The sequence below is a fragment of the Dromiciops gliroides genome, chromosome 3 (assembly GCF_019393635.1).
Source record: "Dromiciops gliroides isolate mDroGli1 chromosome 3, mDroGli1.pri, whole genome shotgun sequence".
Lineage (NCBI taxonomy): Eukaryota > Metazoa > Chordata > Mammalia > Microbiotheria > Microbiotheriidae > Dromiciops > Dromiciops gliroides.
Window position 1 is genome coordinate 257,283,906 of NC_057863.1, and position 22,726 is coordinate 257,306,631.

General features: G+C 34.4%; 1 protein-coding gene across 1 annotated transcript in view; it reads right to left on the reverse strand.

Annotated features, from left to right (window-relative positions):
- Nucleotides 1-3,077: 3,077 nt before the first annotated feature.
- BACE2 (beta-secretase 2) overlaps nucleotides 3,078-22,726 on the reverse strand; it is a 101,898-nt gene continuing 82,249 nt past the window's right edge. Inside the window, exons 7-9 of the mRNA XM_043997426.1 lie at nucleotides 18,850-18,996; nucleotides 14,217-14,385; nucleotides 3,078-3,328 (exon numbers count right to left, since the gene is read on the reverse strand). Of these exons, the coding sequence (XP_043853361.1) occupies nucleotides 3,078-3,328; nucleotides 14,217-14,385; nucleotides 18,850-18,996 (567 nt within the window). The remainder of the gene's footprint in view (nucleotides 3,329-14,216; nucleotides 14,386-18,849; nucleotides 18,997-22,726) is intronic.

Below are 22,726 nucleotides of genomic sequence, written 5' to 3' on the forward strand. Positions count from 1 at the left end.
GTGCAATTTCTTTCTTTCTTTTTTTTGGAATTACAAAGCTACTTTTAATACTCTGGGGTAAGCCCCATAGGAATAAAAAACACTGGGAGAGGGTACCCCCCCCTCACCCCCAGGAATGCCCTGGAGGAGAGCAAGGCTGCCTGGGGGGAAGGATTGCTGTGCAATTTCTAATGCAATTTCATTTAAATATTGTAGAATGTGTATATTAAGGTGCTAAGGACACTATTATTTTGCTTTAATTTAATTTAATTAAACAGTAGTAACAAAATAACATAAATCTTGATAAAGAAAAATGCAGTAAAGCTAATCAAGTCATGACTTTTTTATTTCAAAAGCATTTATGTTTCAATAGCAAAGAAGAAAGGATACTTCCTATAGATCTTGGGTTTAATACCCTATTCAAAAAGCTCTAAAAATTGAATAATAAAAGCTAAATATAGCAAGTACTATCACCTATAAAAAGGCACTGGCTTCCTCGAGTGTTATTTCTGGCTTTGGATTATGACTAAAATGATGGGCCATTAGGTTGTACAACAATTATTAGAATTCCTATTTCACAAGCTTTTCCACTAGCATTCTAAATTGCCATCTTCCCAATCTTTTTTCCAAATAATAACAACTCTCTTTGATTTTTTTTTGGTCCAGTCTTGATATTTAGGTAATTTGTGGACTGTTTGTTGAGAAAACTTCATTTACCAATGGGGATTGGCAACTATCCTACACCATATATAGTCTTAGAAAACTTACTGGGACACTGAGAAATTTAGGTGATTTGCCTAGGGTCCCAGAGTTAGTATGTGTTATATGTAGAACCTGAACACCTGTCTTTGTGACTTCAAAGTCCAATCTCTATCTACTGTGCAGCACAGACTTTGCAAAAAGAAAAACAAACACATTAGATTGGGGGGAATATAAAGAGGTAGTTATGGATTGGGTCCATAGTCTATATTACAATGAATATGATCTTACTCTTTCCAAAGAGAGTTCACTGAACTATTTGTGAACAGGGATTGTTTTATTTTTGTATTTGAATTCCTAGTTGTTTAGGAAATGCCTAGCACATATTAGGTGCTTTAAAATAGTTGTTGAATGCTTATAGAATTTAGAGCTAATGGTTTTATACCTTCAGTATATCAATAAGACTTCTGGGTTAAGATAGCTGTTCTGTGTGTGGTCATATGTAGTCTCATGTAGAAGTTGAGCATGCAAGGTCATCTAGAGGACAGAGAGTTTGCCTCAGTCTGAAAGTTCAAGTCCTGCCTCTGATCCATAATGGCTGAGTGAGATCCAGGGCATGTTCGATAAACCTTTTAGCAACCTAAGCAAGCAGCTAAAAGTTGCAAAACAATTGATGATTTTACATTGGTATGAGGAGTTTCTTCACCAGGAATGTATGTAGAAATAATATTGAAGTCAATGAGAAATTGCTTGATGTGTTGAAGGTATGGATTTTTGATGGGAATTATTATAACTGCAAAAGAAATTCTAGCTAGAGAAAATCAATATTTACATCAAACTTTACATGGGATCAGAGTGATTACAGAGAATATCCACTCAGCTGATAATGATAACTGAATATAACATAACATGAGGAGCAGTGGCAAGGGGAAATATTGAAAATCAATTATTTCAAACACTCAAATCCTAATTGCATCATATTTTATAATGCCATCAGCTCCATATCTAAGAACTGAATAAACAGTAGAAATCAAGAATTTTCCTAATGCCTGTCTACTTAAAGCAGAGAACTGTTATATATAAAAGGTCAGTTCTATCCATTTCTTATTTCTTATTTTTTTTTAGTGAGGCAATAGGGGTTAAGTGACTTGCCCAGGGTCACACAGCTAGTAAGTGTTAAGTGTCTGAGGCCGGATTTGAACCCAGGTACTCCTGACTCCAGTGCTGGTGCTCTATCCACTGTGCCACCTAGCTGTCCCCCATTTCTTATTTATTAAAAATTGAATATCACCGAAGTGAGTAGATTTTTATTTCAAGCTAATCTAGAATCATTATACCTTAGATATTATAAGGTATAAGCTTTAGATATAGTCATACGGGTATCTGAACACAGGAAGTATTTCCACAGTTTTGAATACTGAATAAAGTTGTCCTTTATTTCCTTTTCAACTGTCTCTTCAAAGTCCACTGAAATCTAATCATAAATATTGGCTATTCATTAAGAAATGTGAAATTTAATTTACTCACTAGGATGAAATCTAAATATGAACACTTACTTTTTGGTTACTGCAGTTTCGATGGCTTATGAATGGGGAAATACCTCAACAAAAGAAGATAAAACAAAGAGGGTTTTTTGTGGTTTTGTGTGAGTGAATATAAATATCTTTAATGATGACTGGTTTAGGATTATTCTGATAGCACAATTAAGAGTTCAGAACCTCTGTGTGCTATCTGTGATACTGACATGAGGTTCCCTCATCCTAAAAAACAGAGACAAGTAAAAGTTGTCAAGTGATGGTGACACTATCATTAAGTACTTTAGAACTCTTATCCATGGTAAACAGATGGACTATGAAAATGCCTATTGTGAGTTTATAACTACTGAGAGAATAGTAGGTTCAGTAAACTCTTTAAGTCTCTCTATCATAAAATGAATTTTTTATTATATTCTGAGACATGTTAAAAGTCGAAGAGAATCATTAATGAATATAAGTAAATAAAAGAATTTTTATACTTTCATAGCTGAAATTTGAAGTTGTATTTTCCATTCTGGAAGAGATTTTGATGTGTAAGAGAATTTTTCATTATTTTTCATTTTCAAGTATGTCATTAGGTTCTGGCATCCAATATTGTACTGCATGACCAGTTACATTCATAGATCTTGAAGTCCAATTATAATATTTTCATTTAGGATAACTCCCCTCCCCCACCCCAAGGATTGGAAAATTTAAAATCAAGGCTCAAGACATAGGAATCTGGATGGTATATAGCAACAAAACAATGATTTGACTCTATAATGTATATAGGAGAAAACCTAAACTTGTAGTTCTTATTGTTGCATTTTTCATTTAAACTGTTAATAGTAGACCCCCAAATTCCTTGGTTCTGGATCAAGATTGTCATTTCCAGCGATGCTGGACTAGACATGATTCATCATTAACCAAATTAGGATTATGAGAGCAATGCAGACAGCCAGATGGAAACAGCAGTGCGATTAATACAAGGAATATGATTCCACACAAACTCATAAGAGCATATGAAACAATCCACAAGATGTGTTCATTCAAAGGTGAAGCAGGGATGCAATTGCTTTCTAGGTCATCTGTTGAGAAAGGTCCTGAAATTTCAGATACTGGAACATCATCAACTTCTAGAAAGAGAAGGAACAAAAAAGTTTATAACATTATAAAAGTCTATATTTTTAGTATAAAAGACAATGAGAAGTTTCTTATAATAATATTGACTTAGACATGATAGGGATCTTTGAGGTCAGTAGCCAACATCATATTATTTAGTGAGCAATTATCCAGTCTAGAGATTGTCTATTCTTAATTTCTTCCTTTCCTTGACCTTTTGTGTAAATTGTTATTTACCTATTATCACGGACAGGTGAAATGGAAATTACTAAGTGAAAAAACCTATTTGTGAATATTCTTTTAACCTTAAACCAATGGGGAAGTTTAATGGACTCAAAGTTCAAAGTTAGTCATGAAATTAGTCTTGTGGTTTCTTAGATGTAATAGGCTGTAATAGTATGTAATAGGGCAGAAATAGTTGTAAGTAGACTCAATTTTAGATTACCCATCAGGTATGACTATTGAATTGGGAAAAACCCAGCCTAATAGTTTAGGAACTAGGGTTTGCTCAATAGCAACACCCTGGGAAGGGGAGCTAAAATGGAGGAGAAAATCCAGAAAGGTGCCTGAACTTTCCCCAGTTTCCCTTGCAATACTATTAAATCAAGGCTCTAAATGAATTCTGGAGTGACAGAACCCAAAAAAGGCAGGACGAAAGAATTTTCCAACCCAAGATAACTTAAAAGAACTTCAGGAAAAGTCTGTCTCACTTAAGTAAAAGGGTAGTGCAACATAATGCAGGTGGTCTCCAGGCAAGCCAGAGGGTGGCTCTTAGCTACAGCACAGATTAGCAACCAAGTCCCTGCAGTCCTCAATCAGCAGGTTAGTGGCATTGCACACCTATTGTGAAGCTTCCAGTCAGCAGGAAAACTGCCTGCTCTGGAACCATACAACAATAGGTATAACTAGGCTGGGTTATCCCAGTACAGTGGGTAAGCTGGCAGTCCTGGAGTACCCTGCACAGAAAGCCAGTGGCTAATCTCCTGACTCCCAGTACAAGAAGCTTGGGACAATGCCCCTGTACCTCAGTGGAAGAGCTCAACTTTAAAAGTCAGAAAATGGGCCAGAAAATGATCAAAAAATAAAAGAATCCCTGACCATAAAAAACTACCATGGCAATAGGGAAAATCAAAATACAAACTCAGAAGAGGACAGTAATGCCAAAATGCCTATATTCAAAGCTTCAAAGAGGAATATGAATTGATCTCTAGCCCCAAATATTCTCTTGTAAGAACTCAAAAGGAGTTCAAAAAATCAAATAAGAGGGGGGTGGCTAGGTGGCACAGTGGATAAAGCACTGGCCCTGGATTCAGGAGTACCTGAATTCAAATTCTGCCTCAGACACTTAACACTTACTAGCTGTGTGACCCTGGGCAAGTCACTTAACCCCCATTGCCCCGCCAAAAAAAAAAAATCAAATAAGAGGGACAGAAGAAAAATTAGGGAAAGAAATGAGAGTTATGTAAGAGAATAATGAAAAATACACAACAGGGGCAGCTAGGTGGCACAGTGGATAGATCACTGGCCCTGGAGTCAGGAGGACCTGAGTTCAAATCCATCCTCAGACACTTGATACTTACTAGCTGTGTGACCCTAGGCAAGTCACTTAACCCCAATTGCCTCACTAAAAAAAAAATACACAACAGTCAATAGCTTGGAAAAAGAAACACAAAAATTGACTGAAGAAAACAATTCCTTAAAAAACAGAATTGATCAAAAGAGGAAAAAAAGTCCATTGAAGAAAACAAGTCCTTAAAAAGCAAACTTGGCTAAATGTAAAAGGAGTTACAAAAACTACCTGAAGAAAATAATTCCTTAAAAATTAGATTTGCGCAAATGAAAGCTAATGACTGTATGAGACACTAATAATCAATAAAAACCAAAAGAATGAAAAAATTGAAGAAAATATAAAATATTTCATTGGCAAAACAACTGACCTAGAAAATAGATCCAGGAAAGAATTACTGGACTACCTGAAAGCCATGATTAAAAAAAAAGCCTGGACAGCATCTTTCAAGAAATTATCAAAGAAAACTGCCCTGATATCCTGGAACCAGAGGGTAAGATATTAATTGAAATAATCCACCAATAACCTCCTGAATGAGATCCCAAAATGAAAATTCCAAGGAATATTGTAGCCAAATTTCAGAACTATCAGGTCATAGAGAAAATACTGTAGGCAGCCAGAGAGAAAAAATCCAAAATCAAGGAGTCACAATCAGGATCACACAGGATTTAGTAGCTTCTACATCAAAGGATTAGAGGGCTTGGAATATGATATTTTGGAAGGCAAAGGACCTTGGATTACAACCAAGAATCAACTACTAGCAAAGTTGAGCATTGTCATTCAGGAGAAAAAAATGGACATTCAATGAGGGGACTATAAAATTTCCCTGATGAAAAGACCAGAACTGAACAGAAATTCAGTCTAAAAAGACCAGACTCAAGAGAAGCATTAAAAGGTAAAAAGGGAAGGAAAAATGTTAGGGAGAGGCAGCTAGGTGGCACAGTGGATAAAGCACTGGCTCTGGATTCAGGAGGACCTGAGTTCAAATCCGGCCTCAGACACTTAACACTTACTAGCTGTGTGACCCTGGGCAAGTCATTTAACCCCAATTGCCTCACCAAAAAATGTTAGGGAGAAAAATGGAAGGGAGAGGCAGAATGGGGTAAACTATATCACACGAAGAGTTGTGAAAGACCTATTGCAGTAGAGGAAAAGAGGGGAGAGAGTGAGAATTGTTGACTCTTCCTCTCATCTGATTTGGCTCAAAGAGGGAATACTATGCACACTCAATTGGGAACAGAAGTCTATCTTACCCTATGGGGAAGTAGAAAGGGAAGGGGGAAAGAAAAAGGGGGGGAGCTGATAGAAGGGAGGCCAAGTTGAGAGAGTTAGTAGACAGAAGCAAAATACTGTTGAGGAGGGACAGGGTAAAAGGAGAAAGAGAAAAAAGTATAAATATGGAAAAATGAAATTAAGGGAAATACAGTTAGTATTCATAACTGAATGTAAATGGGATGAACTCTCCCATAAAATGGAAGCAGATAGTAGAATGAATGATAACCAAGCATCCTACAATATATTGTTTACAAAAAACACATTTGAAGCAGAGAGACACGCAGTAAAGGTAGAAGGTTGGAGAAAAACATATTATGCTTTAGCTGAACTAAAAATAATGAGGGCTAGCAATCATGAGCTGAAACAAAGTAAAAGCAAAATATATATCTAATTTAAAGAGACAAGGAAGGAAACTACACCTTGTTTAAAGGTACCATAGATGGGGGCAGCTAGGTGGTACAGTGAATAGAGCACTGGCCCTGGAGTCAGGAGGACCTGAGTTCAAATCTGGTCTCTGACACTTGACACTTACTAGCTGTGTGACCTTAGGCAAGTCACTTAACCCCAATTGCCTCACCAAAAATAAAAAAAAAAATTTAAAAAAAGCTACCATAGACAATGAAGTAATATCAATACTAAACATGTATGTACCAAATGGTACAACAACCAAATTTCTTTTTTTTTTTTTTTGGTGAGGCAATTGGGGTTAAGTGACTTGCCTAAGGTCACACAGCTAGTAAGTGTCAAGTGTCTGAGGCCGGATTTGAACTCAGGTCCTCCTGACTCCAGGGCCAGTGGTCTATCCACTGCACCACCTAGCTGCCCCAACAACCAAATTTCTAAAGAAGATTAATAAATTATAGGAGGAAATTGACAGTAAAACCAATACTAGTGGGGGACCTCAACCTCCTTCTTTCAGAGCTACATAAATCTAACCAGAAAGAAATAAGAAAGAAACTAAGGAAGTGAATAGAATTTTAGAAAAGTTAGATAAGATAGACTGCTGGAAAAAACTGAATGGGAATACAAAAGAATACATCTTTTTCTCAGCTATACATGCCACCTACCTGAAAACTGACCATGTGTTAGGGCACAAAAATCTCACAATCAAATGCAGAAAGGTGGAAATATTAAATGCATCCTTTTCAAATCATGATGCAATAAAATTACACTTAATAAAGGGCCATGGAAATATATATTAAAATTATTTGAAAATTAAATAATTTAATGCTAAAGAATGAGTAGGTAAAAACAACATAATAGAAATAATCAATAATTTCATCAAAGACAGTGACAATAATGTGACAACATACCAAAATTTATGGAATGCTGCAAAAGCAGTACTTAGGGAAAATTTTATATATCTAAATGCTTACATCAATACAATAGAGAAAGAGCATATAAATGAATTGTGCATACAACTAAAAAAAACTAGTAAGAGAACAAATTAAAAATCCCCAGTTAAACACCAAATTAGAAATCCTAAAAATCAAAGGAGAGATTAATAAAATTCAAAGTAAGAAAATGATAAAAACTATAATAAATATATAAATAAAATATAATATAATAAAACTAGGAGCTGGTCTTATAAAAAAAAACCCCAGTAAAATAGATAAACTTTAGGTTAATTTGACTTTTAAAAGGAAAAAAGAAAACTAAACCATCAGTATTAAAAATGTAAAGGGTTTAGCTGTGTGACCCTGGGTAAGTCACTTCACCCTAATTACTTCACCAAAAACAAAAAAGTAAAGGGTCAATTTACCACCAATGAAAAGGAAATTAAAGCAATAATTAGGAGCCATTTTGTTGATCTGTATAACAATAAATCTGACAATCTAAGTGAAATGGATTAACATTTACAAAAATAAAAATTGTCCAGAATAACAGAAGAGGAAATACAACACTAAGCCTCATTTTAGAAAAAGAAATTGAACAAGCCATGAATGTACTCTCTATGGAAAAATCTCTAGGACCAGATGGATTTACAGGTGAATTCTATCAAACAATTAAGAACAATTAATTCCAATACTATAAAAACTATTTGGAAAAATAAGCAAAGAAGGAGTCGTACCAAATTCCTTTTATGACACAAATATGGTGCTGACATCTAAACCAGCAAGAGCCAAAACAGAGCAAGAAAATTATAGACCAATTTCCCTAATGCATATCAACGCAAACATTTTAAATAAAATATTTGAAAAAAGATAGCAGTAATCTATCATCAGGATAATTCACTATGACCAGGTTGGATTTATACCAGGAATGCAGGGCTAGTTCAATATTTGGAAAACTAGAATTATAAATGACCATAATAACAAAACTGATAGAAATCACATGATTATCTTAATAGATATAGCAAAAGCTTTTGACAAAATACAGCACCCATTCCTATTAAAAACATTAGAGAGCAAAGGAATAAATGGAACTTTCCTTAAAATGATAAGTAGTATCTATCTAAAACCACCAGCAAACATTATCTGTAATGGGGATATTAGAAGTTTTCCCAATAAAATTAGGGATGAAACAAGGACACATATTATCACCACTATTATTCAATATTGTACTAGAAATGTTAGCTTTAGAAATAAGAGAAAAAAAGAAATTGAAGGAATTAGAATAGGCAATGGAAAACAAAACTGTCACTTCTTAAAGATGATATGATTATATACTTGTTTGTTAATTATATTATCAATATTTTATTGTATTTTTATATTTTTAAATGTATTCCAATTACACTTTAATCTGGTTCTGGGTCACTTGTGAGTGTTACTGTCTGTATGTTTGACATCTTTGGTTTAGAGTATTTTAAAAACATGATTACTGATGCAAATGATTTTTTTTTTTGAAAACTGCTAGATGCCACCTTGGAAGAACCAAAAACTTGCAGATCTGCAGAACTAGCTGTGGATACAGCAGCATGAAAAAGTTTGAAGTTTGGCACCTCCATGTGAGCATAACTCAACTTTAATATAAAGTCCTAAGTCAGGAAATAGGCTGAGAAAATGAGCAAACAATAAAAAAAGATTTTGATCACAAAAAGCTACTACAGTGGCAGGAAGACCAAGACATAAATTCAGATGAAGACAATGTAAAAAATAGCTACAAAACAAAAAGGTTCAAAGAAAAATGTGAACTGGACTCAAATAAGAATTCCTAGAAGAATTAAAGAAAAGGATAAGCATAGTAGAGGAAATACTGTGAAAAGAAATGAGTGATGCAAAAAATGATGAAAATAGAATTAATAGCTTGGCAAAAGAGGAACAAAAAATACTGAAGAAAATAGCACCTTTAAAAATGGAATTGGCACAAAAATCCATTGAAAAGAACTCATTAAACAGCAGAATTGGCTAAGTGGAAAAGAAAGTAAAAAAAAAATTCACTGAAGGAAGGAACTGCTTAAAAAGCAAAATTGGCCAAATTAAAAAGAGGTATAGAATCTCTCTAAAGAAAATTCCTTAAAAATTAGAATTAGGCAAATGAAATCACTCTATGAGATATCAAGAAACAAACAAACAAAAAAAAAACAAAGTGAAAGGAGTAAAGAAATAGAAGAAATTGTGAAAAACTCATCAGTAAAATAATTGACCTGGAAAATAGATCAAGGAGAGATACTTTGAGAATTATTGGGCTACCTGAAAGTCACCATCAGAGAAAGAGCCTAGATATCATATTTCAAATATTGTCAAGGAAAACTTCCCTAATATCTTAGATACACAGTGTAAAATAAAAATTTAGCAGCTTCTACATTAAAGGATCAGAGGGCATGGAATATGATATTTTGGAAGGCAAAGGATGTATAATTACAACCAAGAATAATCTACCCAGCAAAACCAAGTATAATTCATCAAAGGAAAATGGATATTTAAGAAGACATTCAAGGGGCAGCTAGATGGCACAGTGGATAAAGCACCGGCCCTGGATTCAGGAGGACCTGAGTTCCAATCTGGCTTCAGATACTTGACAATTACTAGCTGTGTGACCCTGGGCAAGTCAGTTAACCCTCATTGTCCCCCCTCCCCCAAAAGAAAAAGACATTCAAACATTCCTGATGAATATTGGAAAATGATTCATGCCACTTCTAAGAACTTTATCATTATTGGAGCAGTTAAAAGGTGTTTACACAGACATAAGGCATGCTTGTGAATCAATTATGTTGGAATGATATCCAAAAAGACTTGCAAATGTGAGAAAAAGGGATGCACTGGAAGAAGGGGGAAGGGAAAGGTCAAATAGGGAAAATTTTCTCACATGAAAGAGGCATCAAAGGAAGAGCTTTTACAATGAAGGGGAAAATGAGGAGTGGTGGTGGTAGGCAATACTTGAACCTCACTCCCATCAGAAATGTTTTAAAAAGGGTAGTGTCTATACATATAAGTATATATGTATGTGTAATATAAGAAATGATGAGGGAGTGGTTTCAGAAAAAACATGATAAAACCTGTATGAACTGATGATGCAAAGTGAAGAGAGAAAAACCAGGAAATCATTGTGCATAGTAACAAGCAATGTTGTAATGATGATCAACTATGAAAGACTTGGCTATTTTGATCAATACAATGATCCAAGACAATTCCAAAGGATTTATGAAAAATTGTTATCCACCTGCAGAAAGAAAGAATTGATGAACTCTGAGTTCAAATTAAAATGTAAATTTCTTACTTTATTTTTCTTTCTTTTTTTGAAATATTGTTAATATCTAAATATGTTTTGCCTGATTTTACATGTATAATTGACATCATATTGCTTGCCTTCTCAGTGGGTGGGCCAGGTGGTCAGAGAAAACTAAGAACTTAAAATTTAAAAAGAAAGTAAAAAAAAATTAATTATTTTTTAAAACCTTTACCTAAAGGGGAATGGCTTTTCTTTGTCTAATAAATTTGAGCCAGTTGCTTTTATATCTTTCATATGAGAACTCTATAAAAGAAATTCTATAAAATTTTCTCAATAAATTATTTCATTTCTAACTTTAGGGGAATTGGTTTTGTTTGTGAAAATAAAAATATTAGTCAAAATTGCCTATCTTATCTTCTGTGATCTTCTCTAACTCTTGTTTGGTTATTACTTCTTTACCTATTCATAGATCAAAAAGGTAATTTCTTCATTTTTCCTCCAATTTGTTTTGGAAGTCACTATGTCTAAAGCATGCATACATTTCAGCTTCTATTGGTATGTGATATGAAATGTTAGTCTAAATTTAATTGCTGGCAATTATCTTCATATCAATAGTGATGGGGAGGGAGTCTGGGCTTGTTGAATACTAGGTTACAAGGTTCCTTTTCTTTTTATGTTCTATACCTAATCTAACCTACTAATCAGCATTCTATTTATAACCAATACCAAGTCTTTTCATGATTATAGCTTTTAGTATAGTTTGAGATTTTATACTGATAGGCCTCTACTTTGATACTTTTTATTATTTTCCTTGAGAATGTTGATGTTTTATTCTTCCAGATAAGTTTTGTTCATTTTTTCCAACTCTATGAAATAATACTTTGATAGTTTGATTGTGTGGCACTGAATAAACAAAAAGAATTTATGTAGCATTGCCATTTTTATCATATTAGCATGGTCAAGCCCATAACAATTAATTCCCAGTCTTTAAAGTCTATTTTTATAAAATTAAGTGTATTACCATTTCTTTTATATATTTGCAATTGGTAGAGAGATCTATTTTGTACAATCTGTAAGTATTTTGAATGGAATTTCTCTTTGTACCTCTTCCTATTGTTTTAATTCATAATATATGAATTCTGGGGCATCTATGTGGTGCAGTGGATAGAGTACTGGACCTGGAGTCAGGAGGACCTGAGTTCAAATCCGACCTTAGACACTTAACATTTACTAGCTGTGTGACCCTGGGCAAGTCACTTAACCCCAATTGCCTCACCAAAAAAACAAAAACAAAAACAAAACCCATAATATATGAATGCTGATGATTTTTGTAGATTGAGTTCATATACAGCAACTTTGATGAATTTATGGGTTATCTAATTTCAACTGGGCCTTCACTTAACCAAGACAATCCTTTCAATCCTCCTTAATTGGCTCTATTTAACTTATCATAGTTGGTGTTTCAAACCCCTTTCATCTTTAAATCTTCCACACAACCTTTTCCTGCCCTCCTTACATTTTGCCATGAAAATTGAGGCTTTTAACCATGTTCTCATTGCAGAAACTGTTTACATTCTCCTTACTCCCATACATGATTTTCTCCTTTACTTTAGCCTCTGATCAAGAAGTGGCACTTCTTAAGGTCAATTTCTCTGCATGGATCCCTGAAACTGCCCTTTCCCATATTCTCAACAAGACTGCTACTAATATCATCACTCACCTCTTTCTCTCTAATCTTTATTCTCTCCATGTCTACCACCCACAAAAATGTTCAAGCCTCCCTATCCTTAAAAAAGCACTCATAGATCCTACCATGCCTGATTTGTATAATCCATATTTCTTCTCCCCTATCTAGTGGGGGCGGGTTCTTAGTCCTCCTGTGTCTTGATCTCTCTCTAGCATTTCACACTAATGATGGTTTCTCTTTTCTTGGATATTTTTTTCCCTCTTTGGTCTTTGGTGACACTACTGTCTTCTGGCTTTTCCTCCTATCTATCTGATCATTCTTAAGTCTCCTTTGATTAATTACTGTGAGTATACCAGCAAAATTATGTCCTGAGCCCCCTTTCTTCTCTCTTTACACTCTTTCACTTGATAATCATATCTGTTCCCATGAGTTCATAGATTATTTCTATGAAAATGACTCCCAGATCTATTTATCTTGCCTTATTCTCTCTTCTGTTCTCCAGTCTCATACCATGAACTGCTTATTAGACATTTTAGAATGAAGACCCTATAGAGACATGTTGAACTCAGCATGTTGAAATTAGAACTCATTTTCTGTCCCACAAACCCATCTCACAATTATTGCTCTACACCTTCCAATTATTTAAGGCATTGCCTTAAGTCCTTGCCTCCTAACTCTTATTCCACTGCCCAATCTTGTTTCTGTCTCCATAATATCCTCCACATACATCTCTTCTTCATGTACACAGACACCACCCAACTCTGAATCATCCTCTACACAACTGCCCAAAAGTGACTTTCCTAAAGTGCAAGTCTGGCCAAATCACTTTCCCCTCCCCCATTCATTAATCTCCAGTGGCTTCCTATTAACTTTAGAATCTTATATTAAATCATGTGTTTTACATTTCAACCCCTTTTAAATCTGGTCTCTTACTACCTTTTTAGACTTTTAAAACCATTATTCCCATTCAAGCATTCTATTGTTCAATTATACTGGTCTAACTTGCTATTATTCCCAAACAATAATTTATTTCCTTTAAATTTCATGTGCCTTTTTAGGGGCTCTGCCTCATTCCTAGAATGGTCCCACAATTCAGATAATCCATGGTTTCTTTAAATACCCAGATTAAGCATCACTTTTGTCAAGAGGTCATTGATGGTACCCTCATTTGCTAGTGCCTTTTCTTTCAAGGTTACCTTAGATTTATTTTGTATGTAACTTGTATAATCCTATATATGCATGTTTCCCCTGTTAGAACATAAGATTCTTTAGGGTAAGAGTTGTTTCACCTTTGTATTTATATCCCTGGTGTTTACCACAGTGACTAGCCTTGAGGAGACACTTCAAAACTGAATCAGTATTAGTTTAAATGATTTTATATTAAAAGTGTTTCATTATTATCCCTGAAGAAAGTGAACATGTATGCTTATTCTTTTCCTTTTTCTTTTCTTCTCTATATTCTCAGAAAATATAACTTTGGGAAGAATTAGGAACCAAAAAAATCTTGACATTCTAGAACAATTGGTCAAAACCAAATTTTACAAAGGTAAAATTTAAGAGAGAGGTATGAGAAGACCTACACGTGGTTTAAAAAATCAACTGCAAGTTGATTCAAGATGGAATTCAAGTTGTCAAATGATACTGTAAGATAGTACCATCAAAATGATTTGATACTAATTTGCCAAATTTGTAAATTTACAGAAAGTATTTTTAGTGAAGGCAAAATTAACTAAAGCAATTATATGATTCAAGAATTACTTACTTGCGCAGGGACTCAATGCAAATCCTATTCTTTTCTGAGCTCTATCAAACACAACATAAAAACCTTCCATGACTATAGCACCAATTACGAAAGCATTAGTAGAAGATGAGATGCCAAACCGGTAACATTTATAATTTGAGTCAATTCCCAATATAGGAAGAATATAAAGCTGTAATTTAAAAGAGAGGAAAAACCAGGAAAGTGTATTAGTTCATCAGTGACCAAGAATTCATTATACATGTAACACTATACAAGTTACTGAGGAGCTTCTTTTCAAAATGAAAAAATATATAATTTCACTGTTTCCCCTATTAACAAATTTTTTTCCATCCCATTTTCCCTTCCCACCAATGAACAATGAAACAAAACAAGAGCAAAATAATGTGCACAATAAATATGTACAGTAAAACAAAACAAAATTTCACATTGGCCATGTCTGAAACAATGCCTCGGTCCTCATTTTAAGTGTCTCACCTCTCTGACCAGAGAGGTGTATACTGTGTTTCTTCTTCAGTCTCCTGGCATTATGGTGGATCACGTGCACCTTTCAGGATTCTCATCTTTTAAAGTTGTTTTTCTTTATAATATCATTTTATAAATTGCTTTCCTGGTTCTGCTTACTTTGTTCTGTATCAGTTTACAGAAATCTCAGTGTTCTCTTAAACCATTCATTTAATAATTTACTATGGCAAAATAATATTTCATTTCATTTGTATACCATACTTAATTTATCCATCCCTCAATTAGTGGGTATCCCCTTAGTTTCTAGGTTTTTTTCTACTAGGAAAAAAGTGGATGTAAAATTTTTAGTTCACATGGTTCCTTTGATCTCTTTGGGTTACAAGGATAATAGTAATATACTTGGATCAATGGGCATATTTCATTTGGTGGCTTTGGGGGACAGAGTTCCAAATTGTTTCCAGAATGACTGAACCAAGTCACAGCTACATCAATAAACATTTATTAAGCATCTATCACCTTCAAGATGCTGTGCTAGATGCTACAGATCAATAAAGACAAAAAATAAATATTTCTTGTTCTCAAGAACATTCTAAAGTGAAGGCCAACACCCCTTCTAACTCAAAATCTATTAATTTTATGAAATAATCTATACATAGATAAGTGAAATATATAATATTGAATATTCCTATAGTCACAAGTTGATTTAGAAAATTCAATACATGCTTGTGGGCCTTTAAGTATTTTTTTAAAAGCTGGCCAACAAATCAGAATTTCCTTATGGGTTTAAGGAAAAATAAGTTTAAAGATGATCACAATTACAAAGATAAAAATAATCTTGTTTCAGTTGGTAGAAGTGGACATTTTAGGAGTTTAATTTAGCAAGAAACCAGTTTGCTCCATAATTTACCATTATTTGGATGAATTTAAATGTTTTCTCTTGAAGACTGCTGCAGCCTTATTAAAGTCTTCTCTGGAAAAATTGGAACACTAATGCATAGTTAGTGGAGATGTGAACTGATCCAACCATTCTGGAGAGCAATTTGGAACTATGCCCAAAGGGTTATAAAACTATGCATACCCTTTGACCAGCAATGCCACTAATAGGTCTATGTACCAAAGACATCATAAAAATGGGAAAAGGACCCACATGTACAAAAATATTCTTAGCTTCTCTTTTGCGGTAGCAAAGACTTGGAAATTGAGGGGATGCCCATCAACTGGGGAATGGCTAAACAGGTTGTGGTATATGAATGTAATGCAATACTATTGTGCTGTAAAAAACGATAAGCAGGTGGATTTCAGAAAAACCTGGAAAGACTTACATGAATTGATGCTGAGTGAAATGAGCAGAAGCAGGAGAATACTGTACACAGTATCAACAACTTTATATGATGATCAACTGTGATAGACTTAACTCTTTTCAGCAATACAATGATCCAAGATAACTCTAAAGAACTCATGATGAAGAATGCTCTCCACATCCAGAAGAAAGAACTGTGGAATCTGGATGCAGATTGAACCATACTGTCTACTTTTTTTTTTTGAGGTTTTTCCCTTTTGTACTGATTCTTTCACAACATGACTAATGCAGAAATATGTTTCATGTGATTGTATATATATATAACCTATATCAGATTGCTTGCCATCTTGGGGAAGGGGGGAAGGGAGGAAGGGAAAAAATTTGGAACAGGAAATCTTATAAAAATAAATGTTGAAAACTATCTGTACATGTAACTAAAAATAATAAAATAATTTTTTTATTAAAAAAAGAAAAATCTTCATCTCCTTTTTTAACATTGACATTAAGCAATATGAAATTAAGATGATCCAAAATGGAATGTCTGGGAGTGGGGAAGAGGTCCTGCTAGAAAAACTCCAGGGAAGGTTTTTAGGTCACAGACACAGTTAGTAATGGAATTCTTGACCTGCTGTGTCAGAATACTGAGTTCCTCAGCAATTTCACATCAAAGAACTCCCTCTATGATGCTGGGATAGACAATGGAAAAGATGCTAGGAATATTGATGCTGGGGAAAGAGCATAACTGGATGAATTAGAGAAAGGAAAAGAGGAATTGATTGAAAAACTCAGAATGTGGCAACTTGAAAATTAGTTGAAAAAATTTTTATGTGAATTTATGAGAAGAGTAATGAATGCTATACACTTCCATAGTCATGTATTAGGATTCCTACTTCTTTTTTCATTTCTGAGGTTTGTAGAATGTGTGTATTTTTTGAAAGCCCCTGATCCTGTCAACTGACAAATCTTGACTGGCAAGTATTTATGATAACAATGATAACTCACATAAATATAGTGCTTTAATATTTACAAAATATATTCCCTACTGTGGTGAAACAGGTAGTACAAATATTATTTCCTCTATTTTAAAATTGAAGAAATTGAGATTCAGAAAACTTAAATGACTCAAATCATCACCAACTAGTAAATCTTGGAGCAGACACTCAAATCCTGGTCTTCTGATCAGTATTTCTTTCTATTATACTGTGATATTTCCAAAATTACAAGTACATTTTAAATATGTTTCCATAAACATCACTGGATAAAATAACTTTCATAGTCTACTCCCATACTCACTACAACCAATCAGAAATAGCACATTATTTTGAATACCGTGAAAGTACATTATTGCAACATTACTCTTTGTACTGCTGTCCACCCAAGAATATAATAGTTATTGACAAGTACTACTACTTCTGCATTATAGTTACAAAGACAGACCCTAAAAGGTTAAGTGATTTGCCTCAAACTACATAGTATATCAAGGAGACTGCAGAGAAGAGAACTCAAATATATCACCTCTAGTTTCATATATTCTTAGTTGGATCTTACTTCATAAAAAGTATTGGGTTTGGAGTCAGGGGTCTTGGCTCCAATTTCTACCACTGCCACTTACTACCTCTATGGGCTGTGATCAAATTACTTAATATCTTGGGGCCTAGTTTTTGCATCTGCAAAATGAGGGGGTTGGACTAGATATCCTCTAATGTACCTTTCAGGTTTAAATGCCTCCTATTATTTTTGTGGTTTATATTTTAAAAATTGTTGTTTTTCCTCCGTTCTTGAAGAGGACCATGACATCTGGGTGATGTCATGATTTAAAAATAGTGCCACATGACAGACACTTAATAAAATGTGTGTTTACTTGGAAACATTTGTTGAGCTGGATTACATTTGTTTTGAAGGCTCTCATGTAGTGATGCCTGTCTTCCACATAAAGCATGGGGGTGTCTTTGTGTGGCACCAAAGGAGGCAGAAGACATTTTAATCCTCTTCTCTCTGTCTTGCCCTTCTTCTCCAATAGAGACTTGCATTCCTGCCAGGAGGGGAAGCTGGAAGTTGGGCTAGAGGCCACTCTGCTTTCCTCAGAGAGAGGGGTACTGGGATAGAATTATATCTATCCTTCCCCTTAAATATTATTAGTCTAAGGGATATTATTTTCAGGTCAATATAACTTCTGATCACTGTTCATTATTGGAGAAGAGGAGGATCCCAATCTTTTTATCCAAGGCTTGGCCACTTTCCCACTAAATAATAGTTTTTCAATGAAAACATATAGTAAAATAGCAGAGAAACCTATTTAACCAAATTATAGCAAAACAGGAATCAGAGATTGCAAACATAGGAGAATATATAGTAGACAGTACAGAAAGAAGAGGTTCTCCTATTGGGGGAGTAAGATAACTCAGAGAGAGAGAGAGAGAGAGAGAGAGAGAGAGAGAGAGAGAGAGAGAGAGAGAGAGAGAGAGAGAGAGAGAGAGAGAAGGAAGGAGAGAATATATCTTAGATCTCATCCAAGGAGAAAATCCTTGACATCTTTTCTGTAGCTAGTTGGGGATAAAGACATAATGGAAACTGCCTACTCCTCCCATGTCTTCCTAGAATCTTTTCCTTCATCAACTTGAAGTGGGGTTGGCCTCTTCTATCTTCCCTCTTGAAGTTGGAAGCCAGAAGTGTCCAAAGCAACTGTAGGTCCTAAAGTGACTTGAAGAAGACTAAAGAAGGCTGGAGCTTTCTTGCTCTTGCCAACTCTTCCCCACTCCTTATTCAGGGCAGGGTCTTCATTTCCATAAATAAGGAGAAAGTCTCATATCAATGGGCTTTAGAACTGGAGTTACACATTAAAAATGGAAAAGTTAAAATTCAAGTTCATACCTGAGGCAGAATAGTGATACAGAATGATTTGCTGGAGTTCTCATCTCTCAGGTATATGGAAATATTGGGAAAATACGACCAAGGTGTTTCATAGTTCCAGCATGCAAGCTGAGAACCAGTCCAAAATCCTTCAGAAAATTCTGAAATCTAAGGGGGAAAAGGGGGAATGTGAAAAACAAATGTTACAACTGAATATTTATTAGCTGATTAAATCAATTGTCTTTCTAATAACCTGTTCAATTATCTGCATTACCTCATTTTTTTTTTCATTACCTCAAACATTAGGGTGAGTAAAACCCTAATGAATAGTTTGCCATTCATCTTTAGCAAAAAGTTACATATATGTGTGTGTGTGTGTATACATGTATACATATACACATATACATACATATACCTATATGTTGTTATAGTTATATAGTTATAGTTATATATATTTACCAATAGGAATGTACCAATATTCTAAGCTAATGGTATCAAACTTATGTAGAAATGGAGCTACTAATCCAAACAAAAGGTTCCCTGCAAACCATAAATTGACTTAGTTTAAAAATGTACTGTTAGCTATATTTTATTATATTTTAAAATTTTATTTTGTTAAATATTTCCCAATTATATTTTAATTTGGATTAGGCAGCACACTCCTGCCCTGTGTTTGACAGCTCTGTCCTAGGGGATATTAAAGTAATTATCAATGAGGCAGAATATCTCCTTCAATATGTCTTGCAGCTGATCTAATTGATAAAACCTCTAATTGAACTATATGGCACTGTACTATAGGGTCTGTATGTTTCTCTATCACTTGTTCAGTCTTTAAATTAATTTTACCAGGCAATGGGTAAACAAGTGAAAACAATGTAATCATTTCCAATGAAGGACCAGTCATAGAAGATAGATTCATTAATTTTTGAGAAAAATAGTCTAATTTTTCACTCCTTAGTAAAGATACATGGGTGTCAACTCCCTCCACTGTATGAAGGTAGGGGACATATGGTGGATTTCCTAGAAGTCAGTTCTGAAAGAGTTCAGAAACTCCATGGATTAGTAGGTCTCAAGCATTCCAAGATAACTTTCAGTATATTCTCCAAAGGAGGCCAAATGGGTTTGGTAGTAATAACAATGTTCTTGGAGTCAGAGGACCTAGGCAACTCACACCATCTGTCTGGGCATTAGCTTCTTCATTTCTAAAATGAGAGGGTTTCATTAGATACTCTCCTAGATCCTTCCAGCTTTCAACATATGATCCCATGATCCTTTAAATAAGTATAGAAAGCATAGAAAAACAAAAGATAGTTTGTAAAAATATCTGGTGGTCTTGGTGGACCTTGCCCATGGGAGGGTAATGAAGACAGTTGGGGGTAGATCATGTCACATGAGGATAAATTGAAAGAATTAGATTGGGGAGGTCAGGTGGGGAGAGACTTAAGGGAAACATAACAGCTGTTTATAAAAAGCTGAAGGATTCATTCTGAGGAAAATCTAATGCTATTTATAAATATGGAATATTAAATCATGCTACAAAGCAGTCATGTCATAAAGCAATAAAAACTTTGAAGTATGGACTGCACTACATTCGCAAATTTTAACACTCAGGATAATGTTGGAAAGGTTTCCTTTGCTACAATTTTGTTCATTGTCTGTTTGATAGATATATTGGATACAGTACTGGTTTACAAAGGTTTTTACATATTTTAAAGTTCGTATGTCCAAGGATCTTGCAGAAATAATTTTTCATACACTTTTGACTTGTTTTTCATCTTTTACTGTTTTCTAGACTCTGGTATTGTCAATATAAATGTAATCTACTGTAGCACAGTTTAGAAACTGTAAATTACTAAGAATTGTTTTATTAACATATCCTTAGAACACTACATATGAATGAGTACAATTTTTCATATCATTAAAGGGCTGTACCAGTGCTAGTTGGAGGTATTCAGCTGGTGTTTATTAAGTAGATATTTATTTAGTATTCAAAAAAATCTGTGACTTTGTTTTTGTATTTATAAAATTTGTACTTGGAAAAAGTTCCTTAAATAAAAAAAGTTTTTATTTATTCCCCTAACTTTTCCTAATGATTAACTGAAAAAAGTAACACCATCCCTTTTTCCTGGCAGTTCTTCCAGCAGAGTAGCTTTTACAGAACTGTACTATACATTTCAATATACAACTTTTTAAGTGTTCAAATAAAATGATACATTTTTCAAAGTAAAAAAAAGGAGCTGAAGGAATAATATATAGAAATGGGATTATACCTGTTCTTTGGGTCCAAGAAGTATGATTAGAAGCAAAGGATAGAAGAGGCAGGAAGGTAAATTTATGTGTGATGTAAGGAAACATTTGAAAAAGTTTCCTAAGAAGCTGTATATATCAGATTACTACTACTACTACTACCACCACCACCACCACTACTACTACTACCACAACTACCACCATTACCACCAATACCACTACCACCACCACTACTACTACCACAACCACCACTACTACTACCACCACCACCATCACTACCACCACCACTATCACCACCACCACCACTACAGCATTTGTATAGCACTTTTAGGTTTCCAAATACTGTCTGATTTGTTCCTCACAAAAAGTCAAGGAGGTAAGTGCTATTATTCCTATTTTTATGGATAATGAAACTAATGCAAATAGAAACTGAAGCCACCAGAACTTAAATGATTTACTCAGGTGCAGTCAATGTCCAAGGTGGAATGTGAAATAATATTTCCTTGGCTCCAAATCCAGAGTTCTTTTTGCTAGGGCACCCATGCCCTTTGACTAAGGGATTTCACTACTATAAAAATACCCCAATGAGATCAATGACACAATTATAGTACCACTTTTTATGGTGTCAAAGAACTTGAGCCATAGTAGATGCCTATCAGTTACTGGCTAAACAAAATGTGGAACATGAATGTAATATAATATTATTATGCTATAAAAATCAGTGAATGTGATGAATATAGAGAAGTATGGCAAGACTTATGTGATCTAATGGACAGTGATATAATAAGAACCAGGAAAACAATATACACAATGACTACAACACTGTAAATGGAAAGAACAATAGAAAAATAATTAAAATGGAATGTTATAACATCATAGCAATTAATTATAAAAATTATAAAATTATCAAGCTTGGCCCCAGAGAAGAGATATGTGAAGACATCTTCACCCTCTCATTTGTTTGATTTTTACTACAATCCTGTAACATAGGTGCTATTATAATCTAACTAATGCCCTCATTTCATTGCTACAGTGGATTAGACATGCTGATAGACTTTCAGCCTAACTGGAAACTTGTTCCTATAGTGACACACCCAGTTTACCAAAGGGCATATTGGCCTTGTTTCTGATTTTCAAAATTATGTACAAATATCTATAATTTACACACAATTATATAAAAATATTAACGGTTACTGAATTCAGCGAGAAATTTGTCAGTCTTTTACGGTGCTTTTGTAAACCAGGTGGAAAATTGCATTCTTGAAGATTCCTGACTGATGGAATTGCAACACAATTGCTTAGGATTCCTTCACTCTGCAACCTTACAAGCTAGTATACCTATCAGCATTGGAGTAGGAGAAGAGATTTATAAAACTGAAGAGTTGGAAAGGAGCTCTGTACTCATCTAGTCCAATTTATTCATAGAAGTAATTCTCATAATACTAAACTCAACAAGTGGTCATTTTGTCTAGGACACCATTTTGGGAGACGGTATATTCCACTTTTGGACTACTACAATTTCTAGGAAGTTTGTTCTGACATCAAACCTAAATATGCCCTTTTGCAACATCTATCCATTATTGTAGGTTTTAGTCTCTGGGGTCAAAGAGAACAAATCTAATCTTCCTTCACATAACAGCCCTTCAGATAC